This window comes from Nuphar pumila, unplaced genomic scaffold, assembly GCF_984573655.1.
Source record: "Nuphar pumila unplaced genomic scaffold, dmNupPumi1.hap1.1 HAP1_SCAFFOLD_166, whole genome shotgun sequence".
NCBI classification, from domain to species: domain Eukaryota; kingdom Viridiplantae; phylum Streptophyta; class Magnoliopsida; order Nymphaeales; family Nymphaeaceae; genus Nuphar; species Nuphar pumila.
The window spans coordinates 334-19,915 of record NW_028323198.1 but is presented as its reverse complement, the minus strand read 5'-3'; the positions used below and the strand labels follow the sequence as shown (position 1 = coordinate 19,915).

At 54.0% G+C, this 19,582-nt stretch overlaps 2 protein-coding genes across 2 annotated transcripts; both read left to right on the top strand.

Annotated features, from left to right (window-relative positions):
• The first annotated feature begins 14,634 nt into the window (after positions 1-14,634).
• Positions 14,635-16,464, top strand: LOC149810934 (uncharacterized). The gene has a single exon (XM_089994059.1). It carries the CDS (start codon positions 14,635-14,637, stop codon positions 16,462-16,464), a length of 1,830 nt encoding a protein of 609 aa, XP_089850185.1.
• Positions 16,465-16,588: 124 nt separating this feature from the next.
• LOC149810933 (DNA-directed RNA polymerase II subunit RPB2-like) lies at positions 16,589-18,193 on the top strand. Its single transcript, XM_089994058.1, has one exon. The coding sequence runs from the start codon at positions 16,589-16,591 to the stop codon at positions 18,191-18,193; it is 1,605 nt and encodes a 534-aa protein (XP_089850184.1).
• The last annotated feature ends 1,389 nt before the right edge of the window (positions 18,194-19,582 follow it).

The following is a 19,582-nucleotide window of genomic DNA, read 5'->3' as shown; positions in this document are numbered from 1 at the left end:
TTCTGAAGCCCTGGATGTCTAGTGATCTGAACAATAGCGGACACCCTCAGGAACTCAAAAAAATTAATATAACCTGTAGCTCAAATTTGGAAATCACCTCCACACATGGAATCCCAAGACTTTTCCAGAAACGAGGTGTCGCGCGCGCTTTTTTAAAGGATGTTTGCACGCCGTGCACAGTTTCGTTTTTGACAAGGCAGGCACTCCGCTGCATGTGGAATTAAGCCAACAAACTGCTGCGAGCTCAATTTGGGCGTGTAAAATATAAAGTGCGGGTTATTGAGGGCGCGTGCAAAAATTCGTGAAGTCGCATGTGCTTCAGACGAAACCCGACGTCCTCGAAAGCGAAAGAATGCACGCTAAAAAGAGCATCTAACCTGGAAAAAGCTACCTTGTCCAAGAAGTTTCGCAACGTAAACAAAACAGGAGGGCGCGGGGGGTCGCGCGTGTAAGGTTATATTTGTTACATTTTATTGATTAATAATAAATTGAAATATGCCATAGTAATACTGTCACGCGCGCGACCCCTCCGCGCCCCTGGAAAAGTGGAAAGGATGCAACGATGTCATAAAAAAACGCCATGTCTGCTTTGGCAAGCGTGTAATTTTTCTTCATGAGCAACCTCCAGAAAGTTATGATGCACATCTCTTGTCACGAATTTTTGCACGCCCCCGCAAAAACCCGCACTTTATATTTTGCACGCCCAAATTGAGCTCGCAGCAGTTTGTTGGCTAAATTCCACATGCAGCGGAGTGCTTGCCTTGTCAAAAACGAAACTGTGCACGGCGTGCAAACATCCTTTAAAAAAGCGCGCGCGACACCTCGTTTCTGGAAAAGTCTTGGATATTGGCTGCGGTCGGTGATTTGTGAGTTCTCGTCCGGCCAGCCCGATCGTCCGGCCAGTCCGGCCGGTAAGGTTATATTTGTTACATTTCATTGATTAATTTATAAATTGGAATATGCCACAGTAATACTGTCACGCGCGCGACCCCTCCGCGCCCCTGGAAAAGTGGAAAGGATGCAACGATGTCATAAAAAAAAGACCATGTCTGCTTTCGCAAGTGTGTAAATTTTCTTCATGAGCAACCTCCAGAAAGTTATGATGCACATCTCTTGTCATGAATTTTTGCACGCGACCGCAAGAAACCCGCACTTTATTTTTTGCACTCGATATTGGAGATAGTCACGTCCAAAGACGTTCGAACCCACATGATTCCCGGGGACTGTCACCGGTTTATTTTTCTGCACACCCGTGCAAAAAGACAATGAAAAATCCGCGCGCAACACCTCGATTCTGGAAAAGTCTTGGGAATTGGCTGCGGTCGGTGATTGTGAGTTCTCGTCCAGCCAGCCCGATCGTCCGGCCAGTCCGATCGTCCGTCCAGTCCGATTGTCTGTGCCAGCAGGTTTTTTTCTAGAGAGTAGTGTGAAGAGCATGTTCCAGTGCGAGGTCCACGGTTGTCCGTACGAGCACTCACGTACGTCGTGTCTGAAGCGGCACACGAAATGCAATCATCCAGAAATCCCAGAACTGCTTTTCAAATGCAGGAAATGTCCACACCCTTTCAGCACTTCTGAGCTCGCGCTGCTACACGAACAGATCTGCGACAGGACACATTCCCTCGAATGTCCTCTGTGTCCAGGTCTCATGTTCAACAACAGCGCGCAGAAGAGCGTTCACCTGCGCACGATTCATCAAACCACGATGACAGAGATAAATGCGTTGCGACAGCCACCTCCCTTGTCGACGACGGCAGTCGCAGGGAGCGTTGTTGTCGATAACACCATAAACACTGGAATAATTGACAACTCGACGACAAACATCACCACAAACATCACAACGAACATCACGACAAACAACATCAACATCATTGTAACAACAAGAGACTTCAACAAGACTGACTTGGCCAGCGTGGTTCAGTGGATCAAGAGTAACCCATCCGAGCTTCAAATGGCTCACAAGCAAGGCACCAGCGTGATGCACGAGGTGCTCACAGCAATCACGCATTTCCGAGGCCCCGAGGAGAATCGGAACATCATCAGGGTGATGCCCAAAGAGTCCTTGATTCAGGTTCTCCTCAATGGAAAAAAATCTTCGATCCCCTTGAGCCACGGCCTCGACTCCATCATGAAGAACAATCGGACGATTGCCAACACGCCGGAGGTGAAGCGTTATCTGACATCTGACGAGAGCGAGCAGTTGCTACAGCAGTCCGAGGAGCTCAAACACAGGAGAGACAGACGCGACATCAAGCTGGTCGGCCTGAATAAGGGGGAGTTCTTGCGAGATGTCCGGGACAAAATCCCTAGCTGGCCGCCAACACGGCCTTCACTGGACGATCTGTCTGACATGGTGCTCTTGGCACTCGAGGCACTCGCCGACCCTTGCCTGTACAATTCGGAACGCAATGAGCACGTGCAGAGATGCATGTTGGGACCATCGCACATGCTGTGCGGCATGTACGCTCACATTGCTTGCGAGTTCTTCAAAGGATGTGATGCGAGCACTGGATGGGAGATCTGTGAGGATGTGGAAAAGTCGCTGTACCTTGACATCCACGGGTTGCAGCAAGATGCCGTGTCGAGGCTGGCGACAATCAGGGACTCCCATCCTGACAAATCGTATGAGCATGTGAGGACGGCGGGTATCGTGGCCGTTCTGAGCCGCCAATGCATGCGGTCATTCAGCTCTCGTATGAAAGACAGGGTCATGAGTGTTTCGCTGCAGATGGTTGCATCGCCGTGATGATGTACGAGACGGCCCTGGCAGATTGACCGCTGACCATCTGACCTGGATGTAAACGGCCTTGAAAAGTGGTGATCAAAGTATCGTGCTGTGGACGTGTGATTGATGGTGAATAAACGGGGATATTCAGCAGGCAACGTCGTGGCTACGGCGTTGGGTGTCATAGGAATAGTCATCATTTTGTTGTTGATTTGTGGATGTATCTTGCTACCGTTTGCAAGGTGTGCTGTTGAAGCAATAAGGCACTCCCATGACGCAGCAAGGCGCTCTCGTAACGCAGTACAAGAGGGCGTCGCGGGCCATGAAACCGCTGTCAATGTGTTGATCGAGAATCCTGACGGAGAGCGTGTGCTGGGTCACAGCGCTGATTCTGCTTCCAGTTTGGCTCGAACAGACTCATAGTCTATCTCCTCGAACTCGATCGTGAACGCTTCGTAAACGATCAGGCGTCTTGTCTTCGCATTCAAGTCGCAAAGAGTTACACCCACGCCCGATGGCCCCGCGAGACCCGCCATGGCGATTTCCTCTGGACTTGTCTTCCACACTTCCGCATGGCCATTAGGAATTTGATCCATTTGAAACACGCCTTCTTGTGCCACGAGCTTCCATTCTCCCGACGTTACGAGCTTTGCAGCCTTGAGGGCGATTGCAGGGTGTTTGAAGGCTGGGATTTGTAAGAAAGGATCTCCGCGCAGCGCGAGAACCTGACGTCTGGAGGCGATGAACGAACACGGGACGTACAGGCGCATCTATTTGCAAACATGCATGGAAAATCTTTAGATCGTATCTGCAACGTCTCAATTAAAATGCCGTGTTTCTGTAATACAATGAGTTACAAGCTTGCACTTTCCGGCATGTTTGTTGTATTGGCGATGACAGTGTCACTGGGGCTCGTGTTCTCGAACAGGAGATCTGATTTTGCGGATTTTGAGCACTTTGAAATGCTGGACAGGATCAAGAATGGTCTGGTGAAGGCTCATCAGAAGTACAAGTTGAAAGGGAGCTCTGAACCAGACCTTCCAGCGGAAGACGAGGCCAGCCTTGAGAAGAGAGGCGTGCTGGAGAAGGAGTCTCAGAAGAAGGGTGCACAAGCAGCTATTGCTGTACCGTTGGCAGCTCCTGCTGCACCAGTCACAGCTATTGCAGCACCAGTCACAACTCCTGCTGCACCAGTCACAACTCCTGCTGTACCGGTGGCAGCCACTCCTACGGCGTTCTCAGCGACCGCCACAAAAGAGGCATACGAGCCGCATCCATTGTGAATGCAATCGTCGATCATTTTGTTCCAATCTGTGTGAAAGATGTTCGCCTTCTTGTTTGGTATTGTCATCGTAGCGATGGTAAGCTGCCTCGTCTACGTCACTTCCGTGAGACACAAGGAAGGGAACACGAACGCGAATGTAAAGTCAGCTTCGGCTTCGGTGGCCCCGGCAGACTCTGAGAAGATCGAACAAGGCCTGCTGGACGCGAAGAGACTCAGGGATCAGAAGATCAGGGACAAAGAGGACGGTCTAACTCCAGAGCAAATGGAGAGCAGCATTGCTGCGGCACAGGTCTCCACGCAGCAGGCGGTGGACGCTGGAAAGGTCTTGCAAAGTGTAGCAGCGGATTTGAAAGAAGCTTTCACAATCTCTGCTTTCACGGGAAGCGAGTATTCATCGTTCTGAAATCAAGCCTGGACTGCCTGGACGTCCTGAGAGGTGAATGTGTCGGAGCCTCCCACGATCACGTGCTCTGGCTCTTCGGCGATCGCAGCAATAGCGGCGCCTCCCGACTGCCTTGTAGGTTTCTTACCAGCCTTTTTTGCCACCTCCTTGGCTTTGATTGCCTTGGCCTTCAGCTTCTCTTTCTTGGCCTGCTCCTTGGCCTTCTCTGCATGTGCCTTGCTGCGCTCCCGGTCACGCTTAGCCGCGGCCTTTGCTTTCGCCGCCTCCTTCGCTTCCTTGTCCTTGGACCTCTGGCGTTCCACGGCCGCCTTCTTGGCATCGGCCTTCTTCTTCGCCTCCATCTCCAGTGCCGCCTTGGCCTGACCAGCAATGTCATACTTCTTGAGCTCTGCTTCCGTCAGCTGAGAGTCCTTGAGCTCGTCGATCACATACTCTGTCTTGACGATCGGAACTCCGTTGAGCTTGTCGGGCATGACACCGGAGTGGACGATGTACAGAGTGTTTGTTCCTGGGGACCGCACGATCTTGACTCCTCCTTCGGCGACCGGTCCTTTCTGCATGTTGCCGTCCATGTCGATGTAGCCGTACACCTCGTGCTCGCTGGACGGAATGATGCGAATCTTCTTAGCCACGGATCGCTGGATCTTGCCATCCACGTTGTTGAAGCTGGGGTCGATGAGAGTGACGAACCCGTCCGGCTTTGCGTTCTTCTTCATCTTGATGTCGTAGCGGTACAGCTTCTTGTCAGTCTTGTGCGAAGCAACGCGCCTCATGATCACGCTGAACGATGTGCGTCCACCGGAGCGCTTGTGAATGCGGCGGGCGGCCTTTAGGACGGCTGCGCGGGGCGTCGCACCAACGAACTTGGAGCTGGCGGAAGGCATGTTACCTCCGATGACCTCTAGGATCGTGAAGGTTGGGCGGGAGTGAGACGAGCCTCCTACCATTGCCGGAGTAGCCTCTGTAGGCCCGTCGGTTACTGGAACTACGTCGCCCGACCCGGTCATGCCTGGGAGTAGTTCGGCCGCCGTGAGGTCAGGTGGGACGATTGAGTCGTGTTCAGAAGCGCCGCCTGCCTGGTCGACGACTTCGCCTGCGAAGATTGGGAGGATTGGTGATTCAGCTGCCATTCTGGATGCTCTACCCTATGTGTAGAAAATAATTCTTCCAGCATCGGCGGGGCGGGGCGATGGCGTTTGGGTGGGGGAGACTCGTGGGGCCCAAAACGGAGAGCCTTGTACAAATCGGGAAACCTCCGCCGGCGCTCGGAGGCGAAAATAAACAGGTGCTCGTTTTGGCTTAAAGAAAGTTGAACAGTAGGGTAGACAAGAAACGAAATGTCACCTTCAATTTTCGGCACACTTTTCCTCGCCCTGGCCTCCGCCGCTCTCGCACAATCTCCTGTGTACGGCCCTCCTGTGTACGGCCCTCCTGGGTACGGTCCTCCTGCGTCCGGTCCTCCTGCGTCCGGTCCTCCTGCGTCCGGTCCTCCTGTATCCGGTCCTCCAGTGTATGGGGGCATTCCCTGGTCGCCCCCGGTGTACCTGCCAGGTACGGGAGTAGAGTGCGCCTATCGCTTCGAGCAGTGTGGGGGCTCCGGATGGAACGGGACTACATGTTGCTATGGCGCCAACGAGTGCGTGCATCTGAACGAGTGGTACTCCGTCTGCAAGGCCGCCGACCTCCCGGATGGTATGGTTCGTGAGCATGGGCGCTGTGGCCCCAAACACGACTGCGAGCCTCTGACTGAATGCACCCTCCTCGACGCACCGGTCTCCATGTGCCTGACCCCGGCGGCAGACGAATGCGACTGTTCCGGCCGATGGGAGCAGTGCGGGGGACTAGACTGGAGGGGATCCAAGTGCTGCAGGGGAGGTAACATCTGCACGAAGAGCAACGATTGGTACTCACAGTGCCTGCCCGTTGACCGAGGCACGACGTGTTCCGAGCAGTTCGAGCAATGCGGGGGGAAATCATGGAAGGACCTGCATGCTGCACGGCAGGACTCTGGTGCATCAAGCAAGACAAGTGGTACTCTCAGTGCCTGAAACATCCCAATGACAAGGTGGTCAGGAACGATTGCAAATGCAGCAAGCTGTTTGGGCAGTGTGGAGGAGAGGGCTGGACCGGACCCAGCTGCTGCAGGAAGGGAACATGTGCAGCACAAAACAAGTTCTATAGCCAGTGCGTGATGGTTTAGCAACGTTCTATGCAGCTTGTCCGAACCGGCCTTGCTTATTTTGCAGTGGTGTAAACTCTCTCTGTGTAACCGTTGATGCATGACTCGTAAAGTTCTGCTGCTCTGCCACGGTGCAAATCACTCCATGCAAAACATTCGTCAGCATATCCGACATCAAATCCGGTCGCGTTCTCACAATGGACATGGACAAACGCACTTTACCAGACTTTACTTAAGACTTCACAAAGCCCTTGCGGCCTGAGGTTCTCGAGCACTCCGGAACGTTCGACCTCGTATATCCAGTGTATTGCCCTGGGTCCATGGTGTTTGCGGACAAGCACTCTTTTGTGTCGCCCCAAGTCATCATGAACCTCGAGACACTCTTGAAACCAGGTGGAAAGCTGTCGCTCCACACCACGTTACGCTGGTTTTTTGAGGTTATGGCCTTTCTCACCTGGTTTTGGGACTATTATGTTTGCCGTGAATGCAATATGATTGCAATACTTATAACAACGATATCACTCATGTATCAAAAGTTCTTACAATCCAAAGCTGAAGCTCACTACCAGCACCTCCAGAGTGTACGAAGAGTCGCTTTGCAACTAAACGTGAGCAAGTCTACTGCCCACAGGTGGATCACCAACGATGGAAAAGATGTCTGTAGACGTACACCTCAGAGGCGGAGCAAAGCTAGGGCAGCTGCGGCAATCATTGCACGTATCCTACAAGACGATTGCTTTGCAACCTGTGCGAGGGTTGGGCAGGTGCTGCTTCATCAACACAACATCGAACTGTCCGTAGCTTCCGTGCATCGAGCTATCAAGATGGCAAGCATCACGTACAAAGTAACTTCAAGGTCAAAGAAACACTACATTGTTGACAGCAACCATCCATTCATACAGACTCCCGACGTTTACGATGGAGCAATCTCGGTGGACGAATCGAGTTTCAAAAACAACGACATGCCTTTGCGAGGCTGGTCTCGCAAAGGCGAGAGGGTCCCAAGGCCGCCACCCGGCCACAGGAAAAGTGTGTCGTTGCTTCTAGCTATTGATGCCACCGGAGTGGTCCAGTCTGAGTTCCGAAAGGGTGCCTACAACGGAGCTACGTTCGCGGAGTTTTTTACAAACGCTGCCAAGAGACCGGAGGGTAATCATGGACAACTGTGCAATCCATAAGTCACGAGTTGTCAAAAACGTGGCAACGGAAAGAGGTTTGACACTCGTGTATACACCTCCATACTGTCCATGGTTCAATCCGGTCGAGCATGCTTTCTCCGTTTCAAAGAACACATATCGGAGACAAAGGTCCAGATTTCCCCAACAGTGCTTTCACGAAGCTGTGATGGCGAGCTTGCTAGAAGTAACTCCGGACAAGTGTCAAGCGTTCTTCACTGACGCTGTCTCTGAACGAGACTTGGCCGCCAGTGGCGGTCCGATCCGCCACTGACTCTTGGCTTAAAGAACCTTTTCTACCCAGCTTTATAAGTAGATTGATGGACGGTGTTGTGGAGGAGCGTGTGGTAATGAGTGTTCTTCTTGCATCGAATCGCCAAACGAGCCACGAAAGTGGAGGATAGCTAGAACTGATTATGTCAGGGCTACTGATGTCGTGGACTTCGTGGCGTCGATGGCCAAGATTCCGGCGTCTGCGTCAGTGTGGGCCGTCTTATGTGGTCAGGAGAATCCGAAGAAGTCAGGAAAGGGCGATGATGGGGCCGAGCTGTTCATCAAGCTCGAATGGTTTGCGAAGGCATCCGTTCCGGTCACACGAAGCGACAAATCTGCTACGAGGGCAAACCGGAAATTTGAGGTCGAGCGTGTTGTCAAGTCTGGGCTGATGAAGAAAAGGCTGGTGGACAAGCAGTTCGCCTCGCAGGTGTCAGACCGTGTGGAGGCTGGCTCAAAGGCAATCCATCGTGCAGGGCTCATCCTCGCTCAGATCGTGCTTAGAGCACTCGAGGATGGCCTCCAGCTTCCCGTTTTGGACAACACGTTCTTCTACAACCTGCTCACTGCTTACGGCCTCCGGACGCAAGAAGACGAGGCTGGCGACTTCGATTCGGATGAAGACGATGAACCAGATGAACACGAACCGGGTGAAGAAGATGACACGGCTGAGCCGCAAGAACCAGCAACTGTTTCACGTGTGCCAGAGAACACCAAGAAGCCCAAGGGCGCAATTTTTCCGGTCGGCAGGGAGGCCATCGACGCCGTCCAGGCATCCTTTTCCGGACTACCAAGCGCAACAAGGTTTCAGGGGGACCGCAACACGATCGTCCACATGGCGATCTGCATGAAGACCTCCTTGTGGAACTCAATTGTGCATGCTTTCGAAGCAAGGTTGTACAGGTATGTGAAGAGCTGGTGTGCTGTGGACGCAGCCGACAGGGGAGAATGGCATCCAATCGTTCAAGGCATCACCGGATGGCGGGATGGTCCTCTCCGAACGGACGCTCTGACGGAAGCAGGAAAGAAGTTTGTAGCAAAGGAGAAGTCTGCCCTGGGATCCCCAGCAAAGATTGGCGAAGCCTGGCTCAAGGCCAATCCACGAGCAGTCCTCGCTTCATACCGGAGATGGATTTTGTTCTATGAAGCGAACGATACAAGGAGGTTTCCCCTCACTCCATACTTCAAGATCAAGGCGCATTTCTGCAAGATCGACACGAGCGTCCTGTACGGCATGGTGAAGCGAGCAGGGATGTACCGAGGGAGCTGGAAAGATTTCGTCGCAGACGCGGAGCAGCAATGGGCTGCCATCTTCAGCACCACCGGACTGTCAACCAGGGCTTGGAAGCCCACCTTGCTGGTCGAGACCGATGGTGTCGCCCTGAGTGTGCACTTCAGGAGACCCAAGCACGAGGGAGAGCTTCGGAAATTGGCAGAAGACGAGGCCAATGCCAAGCTGAAGAAGGTGGCGTGGGAGGCGGGACGGATGTCGAGGCTAGCCAAACGTGACGAAAGGGAAGCCAATGCTGTCGCGGCGAAGGAGGAGAAGGCCATGAAAGTTGAGGAGCGCATTGCTGAGAAGGTTCGGAAAGACAACGAACGCATCGCAGTGAAGGCCGCCAAGCTGGCAGATAAAGAAGCCATGGTGACCTTGAAGGCCTCCGATCCGGTCCAACATAGGGCCATACTGCTCGAACGGAAAATCGCTCGCCAAGCAGAAGCTTTGGTACCCAAGCAACCCAAGCCCACGAAGGCCGATCCCAAGCCTCCCAAGCCTGACCCGAACCTGCCATCCGACGAGATGCTTTCGTTTGAGCCGGAGGATGGCCATGTGGCATGCGACCCAGGAGCGAGTCCAAATATCTGCTACTCCATTCACGTTGTGGGTGGATCCATCGTCAAGTCCAGGTTCACCAAGGGCCGGTACTACACGGAGGGTGGAGTGCGCAGACTGCAGGGTCGAACGAAGGCTTGGTTGGAGCACATCAAGGAGGCCACCGACGTGATCGATGCAGCTGTGCACCGGACTTCAAGCTCGGAGGCGATGCGCCATCACGTACGGACGCTGGCGACCGTGTATGAGGATCTGTGGGGAGAGAAACTCAAGCGGAGGTGGGCGAGGGGAAGGCTCGACACCTACATCCGCAAGCCCAAGGCGATCGACCGTTACGTGCATGAGGTGGAGAAGCAGGGCAAGGTGACTCGAGTGAGCTACGGTGCGGGAGCGTGGTCTCCTTCGCAACGTGGGCGAGAGACCACCCCCGTGAGCGCGGTGTCAAAGAGGTGGAAGATGATCTTTCGAGACAAGATGACCATGGTTGATGAGTATCTGACCTCGCAATGCTGCATGCAATGTGGCTGCCGGACGCGACCTGTCGCGTACCAAGGTGCAACCCGGTGCGTCCGAGGACTAGTCTGCTGTGATTCCAGCATATGTGGCCCTCGAAGACTCATCAGCCGGGACTTCCAAGGAGCTTGGAACATCATGGTATGCGGAACAACAGCGGAACGTCCTCTCGTATTGACCCGCCAATCTGGGACCACGAAGCGAACAGACAAGATGTTCCTCAAGTCCCGAGAGAATGCGGCGTACAAGGAGTCCAGAAGCTCCGTAGGTGAATCTCAGTGTCCCAGAGTCTACTGAGATGAGCCATAACAAGCTCAAACTCAAAGGCATGACACAGGCAAAGTACGACCGCATCGAGAAACGATTCAACAACGAGCAAAATGAGTACAACCGTGAAGGCATGGCGGCAGCGTTCCGCAAGGCGCTAAAGGGATCTTCGCTACACTTGCTGCCCAAATCTGCGGCAAGGAAACATTCGAGCATGGGAAGCACCAGGTTCATCGTGATGAAACGCTATTCAGATATGCGTTAGAGTTTCTGTCCAACCCTCCCAATGGTCTTGTCCGTCTTGTCCCCGCCGTACAGCCATGTCGCTAGCTTGTCCTGGTCGTTGACGGCCTTTGTGTTGGGCATCGTGTACCACGTCCGATTCATGCGCCCGTGTTCGTAGGGGCCGTCGGTCTGAGGGGGGCGCTCCGCGGCGGCGATCTGCTGTTTAATATTGGGATTCAAAGGATCGCAAGCCGCCGAGCGGGTCGGATTGTCTGACAGGTCCGTCAGCAGCATGTTCATGAACGGATTCTCTTTGGTAGGCACTATGCACTGCTTTGAAGTGAACTTCTCTTCTCTCCCCGAAGTGCTCAGTTCGTGCACCATGACGGTCACTGCGGCGGTGACCAGCGCCACGGTCAGGTGCCCTGCGTTGCGTGTCAGCAGGATCATGACCAAAGAGTAGTAAACGGATAGCCTGAACACCGCGTTCAATTGTTGGGTCAAATGCATCGTCCTTAGCGGAATAAACTTGAGAGCGGAAGCCTTGTTGAAAGTGGATCGGATGTCCCGGTACCAGATAAGTGTAGACATCTCCTTTTTGCCTATTGTCGTCAACAATATTGATTCCTTCTTGTAGTTATAAACGTCAAATGGTGTTCCAGATATTCAAAGGGACGCCAAAAAAAGAATTGGCTGCAAAGGTGTTGAAGGCGTTTGACCTCAACGGAGTCCACGACTCGACACCGTTCACCAGAGCTGAAATCGCGAGAAGAAACACCCCCAAACGTTTAGAGGAAATAGAAGAGCTGCCCGCTGCTTATTTACCTTGCAAGGCGACTTATGCCGCCCCACCACTCGATGTTTCCAAAAGCTTGACAATTTTACGTCACATGTTGAAGGCATTGGAGGCGAGATTAGAATCCACCGAAATGTGCGTCGCCGGTTCAAAAATAGTTGTATATAGAGTAAGGGTAGAGGGTGCAGGTTGTTGCGTGGTGCACGTCGTCCGGGCACCAGTGGTAATGTTTGGAACACCCGGTCAGGTGCCCGCACCCGAACCCACCGTTGCTTCCATCAAAGATACCGAATACAACAGCGATTACGACTCGGACTGGGAATGACTCTTCTCATACACTACATGTAAATCCGATGAGCGAACTCTATGGCATGGCAATAATGATGGCAGTTTCAGCCATGACCATGCTTTCGGTGTTCGTGACCGTCACCAGAGATCTCAAAGAAGACGACGAAGACCAGTATGTTTACGACACGGCAGCTCCGACACAGGTTGTGCAAAACGTCCCACAGGCTTTGTCTGCCAAAACAACTCGAGACCAAAAGTACATAACGGAAACTTCCAAGCATCCCATTGCGTTACCCGCCTCACTCACTTCGAAGTTAGACACGGCGAAGTATGCAATTTTCAAGGCGATGACAGGAGGAGGCAAAGACGAAGGAGCGACGGTCCACGAGTATCAAAAGGTACTCAACACGCTGGAGTACCTCGCGAATTCAGGTTACTTCATTGGGAAGATGACAGAAGACAACGTGTCAACTGACCAAGTAACCGAGATAAGAGGGGTGGACACATACAGAACAGGGTTTCTGCATCCGGACACGGAGCTCTTCATATCGAGACACGAGGAACTCAAGCCATACTTGGAACGCTTGGTGAAGCCGGAGCTGGCGATCCAGAGCTTAAAACCAGACATCAAACAAGAGGACGTCGTTGAGCTGATCGGAAGCAGAGGAATAGTCGCTCTCTCGAAAGAATGGAGCATCACCAGAGGTGAGGTGAAGCCTGTCACAGTGATCACCGCCACATCAGTGAAATACATAGAGCCGGTCTTCAACACTGAAGTTTTGTTCGTGGTGAAAGGGTCTGAAGAATACCTGGCCTTGTCAGCTTCCAAAGGCCTTCGTGGGAGCGAAACGGTGGTGGTGCAGAACAATACCCAAATGCTGCAGTCGTTCATGAAGTTCTACATTTACCGCATGTCTGGAAGGAAGATCAAATTGGAGGCAATTGCAGAGGCAAACATGGATGATGATGGAACTGAAGAAGATGCAAGTGATGCTGAAGGATTGGACGAGCAGAGAGACGAAGAGGATTCACCGGACACGAAAAATCAACAGAACGCGCAAGGTCTACAGAACGCTCAAGGCCTACAGAACGCTTACAGTCTACAGAACGCACACAATCAGCTGAATTCTAAAGGTCTGCAGAACGTTCAAAATCAGCAGAATGCACAAAACCAGCAGAGTGCTCAACCTTTGCAAAATGCACATGTGCCACATCCAAATCCGACAAACGCGAGAATAGCGCAGACAGCACAGAACTCACAGAACACGGTGCCGTACAGAGCGCTCCGACCGCACAGGCCTCACAGAACGCTCAGTCCTCACGGAACGCTCAGTCCTCAGGGAACGCTCAGTCCTCACGGAACGCTCAGAACGCGCCAAATGCATGGATTTCACCGCACGCACGCAACCCAGCTGCCATTGTCCCAGAGCGTATAGACATACCGAAGATGGCAATGGGAGTCACCGAACCGGCACTTACCCATGTGACCGCATGGGCGACAAACATGAACACCGCGATTGATAATCACATAACCAACAACTTCAATGTGTTTGAGAAGCTTTTGAAAGATTGGAAAGCCAATGTTCGCAAAGTAGTGGAGCCGTACAATCAACAGAAGAAAAACCCAAAGTACTGGAACCCCCAAAAAAAGTGGATGTACTCCGAGAGATGCCGCTTAGCTCCATTGCCTGATTACTTGCAGGGTTACTGGGAAGCAGCACATGGATGTCTTTCAAATTGCGATGTGATCGCGTTGAAAAGAATGAGCAAACAGCTTGCTAATGATATACTAAAACGCAATTTCAAAATCAAGGACCACTTTGCATCAGTGTGCCAGAATGAGCTCAAAAACTTGCAAAATGCTTTTTTTCACAAAATTTCACTTTTAGAATCGGCTGCAGGGGCACCCTCTCCCCAAGTGCCTCATGCACAGCCGATGCAAGTTGGGCATGCAACGCCTCCGCGTGGACTGGCGCCTCGACCTGGACTTACGCCTCGACCTGGACTGACGCCTCCGCCTGGACTGGCGCCTCGACCTGGACTTACGCCTCCGCCTGGACTGACGCCTCGACCTGGACTTGCGCATCCGCCTGGACTGACGCCTCCGCCTGGACTGACGCATCCGCCTGGACTGGCGCCTCGACCTGGACTTGCGCATCCGCCTGGACTGACGCCACCGGACCAGCAACGGGATACGGGACCACCTGGATTCACTGATTCAAACGATGAAAATACTTCATGAACAATCACCAAATTACCGAGTGGGGGGTAAGGGGGTACAATCACCTGATTGCACCCCCTCGCACGGAACGAAGCTCATCTGCATGTAATCGTCATCCACGAGCCCAGGCATAGTGGGGTCGGAGTTCCCTGGTCGAGGGTAACACACGTACTGGTACCTAGCCTCGTACGGAGGCACGTTGCCGATGCTCAGAGCGTCGTGCACCATCGAGCCCGCGTCGGGGACGATCGGAACGTTCCCCCATGCGCTGGAAGCGAATGGCTCTCCGGTGTACAGACCGCCGTTGAGCTTCCTTGGAGGGATGCCGCTTGCGGATTTGTGCGCGATAGTTGCAGCGTCCCACGAAGTAGCAACGTTGCCTTCCATCCGTACTTTCATGTCGTAGTCGACTTCCGCAGCATTCCTGCCGGAATATGTATATACACGTCCATGAATGACGACGTGGGATGGGGCTGCATCGAAAGCTACTTTGCGGAATGTAGATATCCAAGGTCTCGGAACTGCATAGACTCTTACGACGAGTTCCTGGAGTTCGGTATGCCCGAAACCATAGCCGCGGCCAACCCTCTAGTGCTGGCACAGGACGGGCACAGGTTGGAAGTGCACGTCGGCCCTCCAACGATCGTGCTCAACAAGGTGTTCTCAGGCACTCCAGAAGAACGACACATGCTGCCGAACGAAGCCCGCATGCTGGACAAGACGTATGGGGGGGATATCTTTGCAAGTTACGAGTGCAGGCACTCAGGCACGGGAGGCACCGGAGAGTACGTGATCGATAGAGTCAAACTCGGTTCCATACCTGTCATGCTGCACAGCAAAGCTTGTGTTCTCCGGACCATGACGCCGGAGCAGCTCGTACGGGCAGGGGAATGCCCGTACGACGAAGGGGGATACCACGTCATAGAAGGCATGGAGAAAATCGTCACGTCCAGGGACACCATCGCCATGAACAAGCTCATGGTCGAGCGTACCTCGGAGTCGGACCCGAGATACGCCAAGGTTCGTATGGAAGGCCTGATGTTCTGCAGAGCTAGGGGGGACCTGTATCCCCGGAAGATTACGTTTGCGGTGGCTCCTGATGGAGCTATAACCGTCGTGCTGTCCGTCTCGAAGTCCCTGCGCATGCGCGGGGAGCTGTCGCTCCCGCTGCTCACGCTGTTCAGGCTCGTGGGTCTGGAGACCGACGCGGACATAATGAGCGCGATATCCGCGTTCTGTGTCGGGATGAACGAAGAAAGCGTGTGTCAGATGCTGCGGACTTGTGCCGTCCACGGCAGACAGAACGGGCATTCACATGCGTCTGCCATGTTGTACGTACGAGGTGCCCTGGCTGTGGGTCAGCCCTTGAGGGTAGCGGAAGTCGAGGCCGTCATGAGGGCGTCCGTCTTCCCGAACGCCCAAGGCGACGTTCACCTCCATCTGGCTCGAACTGTCGCGGAGCTGCTGGCATGTGTTGCTGGAAAGCCGCTGCCCGACAGGGACGCGCAGTACTTGAAGAGAGTGGAGAGTCCCGGGGCAAAGATCTCGGACATGTTTCGAGACGTGTACTCCGAGGTCGTCAGGCTCACCCTCCAGTCTCTCACTCGTGAGTGGAACGACACACGGGCTCAGTCGATACCGGTGTCCGCTATCCTGAGGCAGCAGACGGCGCCCAAGATCGTCCAGTCGGTAGTGCTGACGGACCTCATGAAGCGTGCGTTGAGAGGCACCTGGCTGTCGCCGTCCCCTGGCTCGTTGCAGCAGGAAGAGGTTGTGCACACCCTGCCCAGGGCGTCCATTCACGCCGCTCTAGCTTACCAGAACAGGGTGACCAACCCGGCGCCTGCTAGTCTCAAGCGTCGTGAGCCGAGAATGCTCAGAGGTGACCAATGGGGCTACCTGTGCGCGGTGCACACTCCAGACGGCAACAACGTGGGGTTGGTGAAGCAGCTGGCGATGTTTGCCAGAATAACACCGCGTACGGTGGACGTCGCAGAAGTTCTTGCGACGCTCTTTGAGTCGGGCGCCACCAAGCTATTGACTGCAGCACCATCGCTCGGTAGTACGGCGGTCCTGGTGGATGGAACGCTGGAAGGCTTCTGCGAGGACCCCAGACTTCTCAGACAAAAGCTGGTCTCGGCAAGGAGAGCTCGCAAGCTCTCTCCGTGGGCATCAGTGCACTGGATCGCAGGGGTGTCAAACGCCGTAGAAATCAACTGCGATGGAGGGCGCCTCGCGCGTCCGCTCCTCATCGTGAACCCCCGACGGGTCGTTCTCTGATAGGGCAGGATTCACGTCGCTGCTGCACCCAGACGCGGTTCCGATCGCACGAGCCAAAGTCATGAAAGGAAAAGGTCGGGACTCTCCAACAAAAGAGAATAGCAAGATTGCACGAACAAAAGACATGGCAAACAGTCGAGACTCTCCAACAAAAGACGAGAATAGCAAGGTCGCACGAACAAAAGACATGGTAAACGGTGTGGGGGGCAAGGGGGAAGAATCACCTGATTTCTCCCCCATGGAGTACGTGGACGCCCAAGAGATCGACTGCTGCAGGGTCGCCGTCCGCCCGGAGCACATCATACCGGGCGTCACCACTCACCTCGAAATGCATGCTACGGCCATGCTGAGCCCAGTGTCGCTGCTCACGCCGTTCGCCGACCACAATGCCGCCCCTCGGAACATCTTCTCGTGCAAGCAGACTACGGCATGTGCCAGCCTGTACGCCTCCAATTTCAGGTCACGTGCAGACCCGGTGAACATCCTGCACCATTCTCAAAGGCCGTTGGTGGCGACCCGCTACGGAACCCTCATGGGGGCGGACGACATGCCCAACGGGGAGAACCCCATCGTGGCCATCATGACGTACACAGGGAGCAATCAGGAGGACGCGGTGATACTCAACGCCTCGTCCGTTCAGCGAGGCATGTTCCACACGACACACGTGGAACTCTTGACGTGCGACGAGGAGTCTGCGGAGGGCACGCTCGACCGATTCTCCCACCCTGTGTCCGCCGGAGTCGTGGAGCTGAAGGCAGAGAGCTACCTCAACCTGGATGCGGGGGGGCTGCCGATGCAGGAGACAGAGATCCATGCTGGAGACGCCATAGTAGGCAAAGTGAGGAAGCAGGGTGGATCCGGTCAGGTGGTGGACACCTCTATGGTCGCCGGGGTCACCGAACACGGAGTGGTGGATCGTGTCGCACTGATACCTCTCAACAGGGGTCAGCGCAGGTGCAAGATCCGAGTGCGCGACTTCCGGCAACCTACCGTGGGCGACAAGTTCGCCAGCAGGCACGGGCAGAAGGGGGTCGTGGGCAGGCTGCTGTCGCAGGAAGACATGCCGTTCACAGAAGACGGTCTGGTGCCTGATATCATCATAAATCCACACGCCTTCCCCAGCCGAATGACGTGCGGACATCTCTTGGAGGCCCTGTGCTGCAAGGCGACGGTGATGGACGGCGTGGCGACTGACGCGACACCTTTCATGAAGCACGACATCGCCTCGGTGTCTGAGCGCCTCTCGCACTTCGGCGACGCCATGGGAGACGACCTCATGTCGTCGGGCACGCAGGGAGTACAGCAAGTCATGGGGACGTGCCTGGCGCCAACGTATTACATGAGATTGAAGCAGCAGGTCGTCGACAAGGTCGCCGCGACTAGGGTGGCTCGCAAGACGTCGATCACCAGGCAACCGGCGCAGGGCCGTGCCAACGGAGGAGGCCTGCGTCTTGGGGAGATGGAACGGGACTCGGTGATGGGCAATGGGCTGTCGCAATTCGTGAAGGAGACGCTGGTGGAGCGCTCGGACAAACCTCCAAGGCCGACGCGCTTGGTGGACGGCGTTCCGACAGCGATGCACAGGACACACGGCACGTGGGACAGGAGCGACGAGTCCGCCGCAACCACCGACGTGTTCTCATCTGAAATTCCTACGGCTATGACAGCGTTGATGAGCGAGCTGGGTGCGATGTGCATAGACGTCAAGCTTGCAAAAAATAGCTCATAGTTTTCGGACCCAGGACGGTGCATCGTTGGTCTGACTTGTCCGACACTTCTATCAGCTCTCCTCCTGCATCTGAGAAGAATTCGAGGTAGTGCTCGGTGTGAGTTGATCCAGTGTACACAATTATCTTGGTCGCACGAGGAGCGCCTGCGAAGCTGCGGAGCATCCGGCCCAAGGAGTACATGTCCATTTCCAATGTGGTCGCATCCATAATAAAATCATCCATAGGACGCGTGGATCCCTTTAGCTCGACAGTTTTTTTGTTGAACCATGCTCTCAGCTTGTCCGCCTCGTCGCCGTCCATCTGTGATAGCTGCTTGGAGATCTTGCTGCTTCCAAAATTGGCGACGACCGCGTTCAAAACGCTTACATCGTCAGGGTATCTAGCGTTGAACGCAGCTGGATCGACTTTGTAATCGTGGTAGACCATGCCCACCCGGTTTCGGGGATCGGAGTAGTGCACCCGGCCGTTAGGATACGCGGATGCACATTGCTCCTTGTTCGATGAGAGGCATCCTTTGGAAGCAAAGAATCGGATGGTGTCGCGCATGTAGTCCTCACTGGCCTTGATCTCGTGAAGGGGAAGAGCGTCTCTCGCCTCGATTTCCCAGCTCTCCAGGTACAAGTCGGTCATCTCTGTTGCAGAGTTCAAAACGGCGTGCATCCACAGCTTCACGGGAACGCCGGTGGGCCCACAATTTCCCTCACGAGAGTTATGACGGTCTCCCAGAAGCAAGACGGTCCTGCATTGAACTCAAGGAGGTGCGCCGATGTTGGACCGGACACCAGTGCGGAGACGGGTCCACGAAGCTCCTCTACGGAATCGCCGTCCATGGAAAGGGGGAGCGGCATGGAAGTAGCCTGAACCGGAGATTTTGAGAACTTCTTATAAACATACTCTGCTCCCTTTTCTGGAATTGCAAACGCAGCATCCTGTACGCCAAAATTGTGAGGCACATCTTCGACAAGTCTACTTACGTCGTACATTTGTGAAGCTGGTTCAGATAGGTCGTGCTTATTGATGCCAAACATCTTGTGAGTGAAGCCACATTTTTCCAGATCCTTTACCACGGCATCGCGCTGGTCTTTTAGTTCTTGGTAAAACAACACGTTGACGTTGTCCCACGACGCCAATTTCCTCTCTGGTTCGTAAGCTTTTTTCGTTTTGTTGAAGGCTTTGGCATTTTTAACGCACAAAGCCGTGAAGTATTTGTTGCTTTTGACAAGCCTAATGACTTCGTTCAACTGTTTTTGCAACTGTTTTAGGTCACCGCATCGTTTAGTCGAGCTTGTGACGGGGTCGAGCCCATTGATTAGCTGATTAAAATGTGCCCGCAAAACAGCGACCGATTTATTGAAACTGGACAAACGTTTATCCTGCACCTCAAAGAA

Bases quoted from the DNA above. Each gene is read 5' to 3' on its own strand.
- LOC149810933 (XM_089994058.1), top strand. From the start codon at position 16,589: ATGGCAAACAGTCGAGACTCTCCAACAAAAGACGAGAATAGCAAGGTC.
- LOC149810934 (XM_089994059.1), top strand. From the start codon at position 14,635: ATGAATGACGACGTGGGATGGGGCTGCATCGAAAGCTACTTTGCGGAA.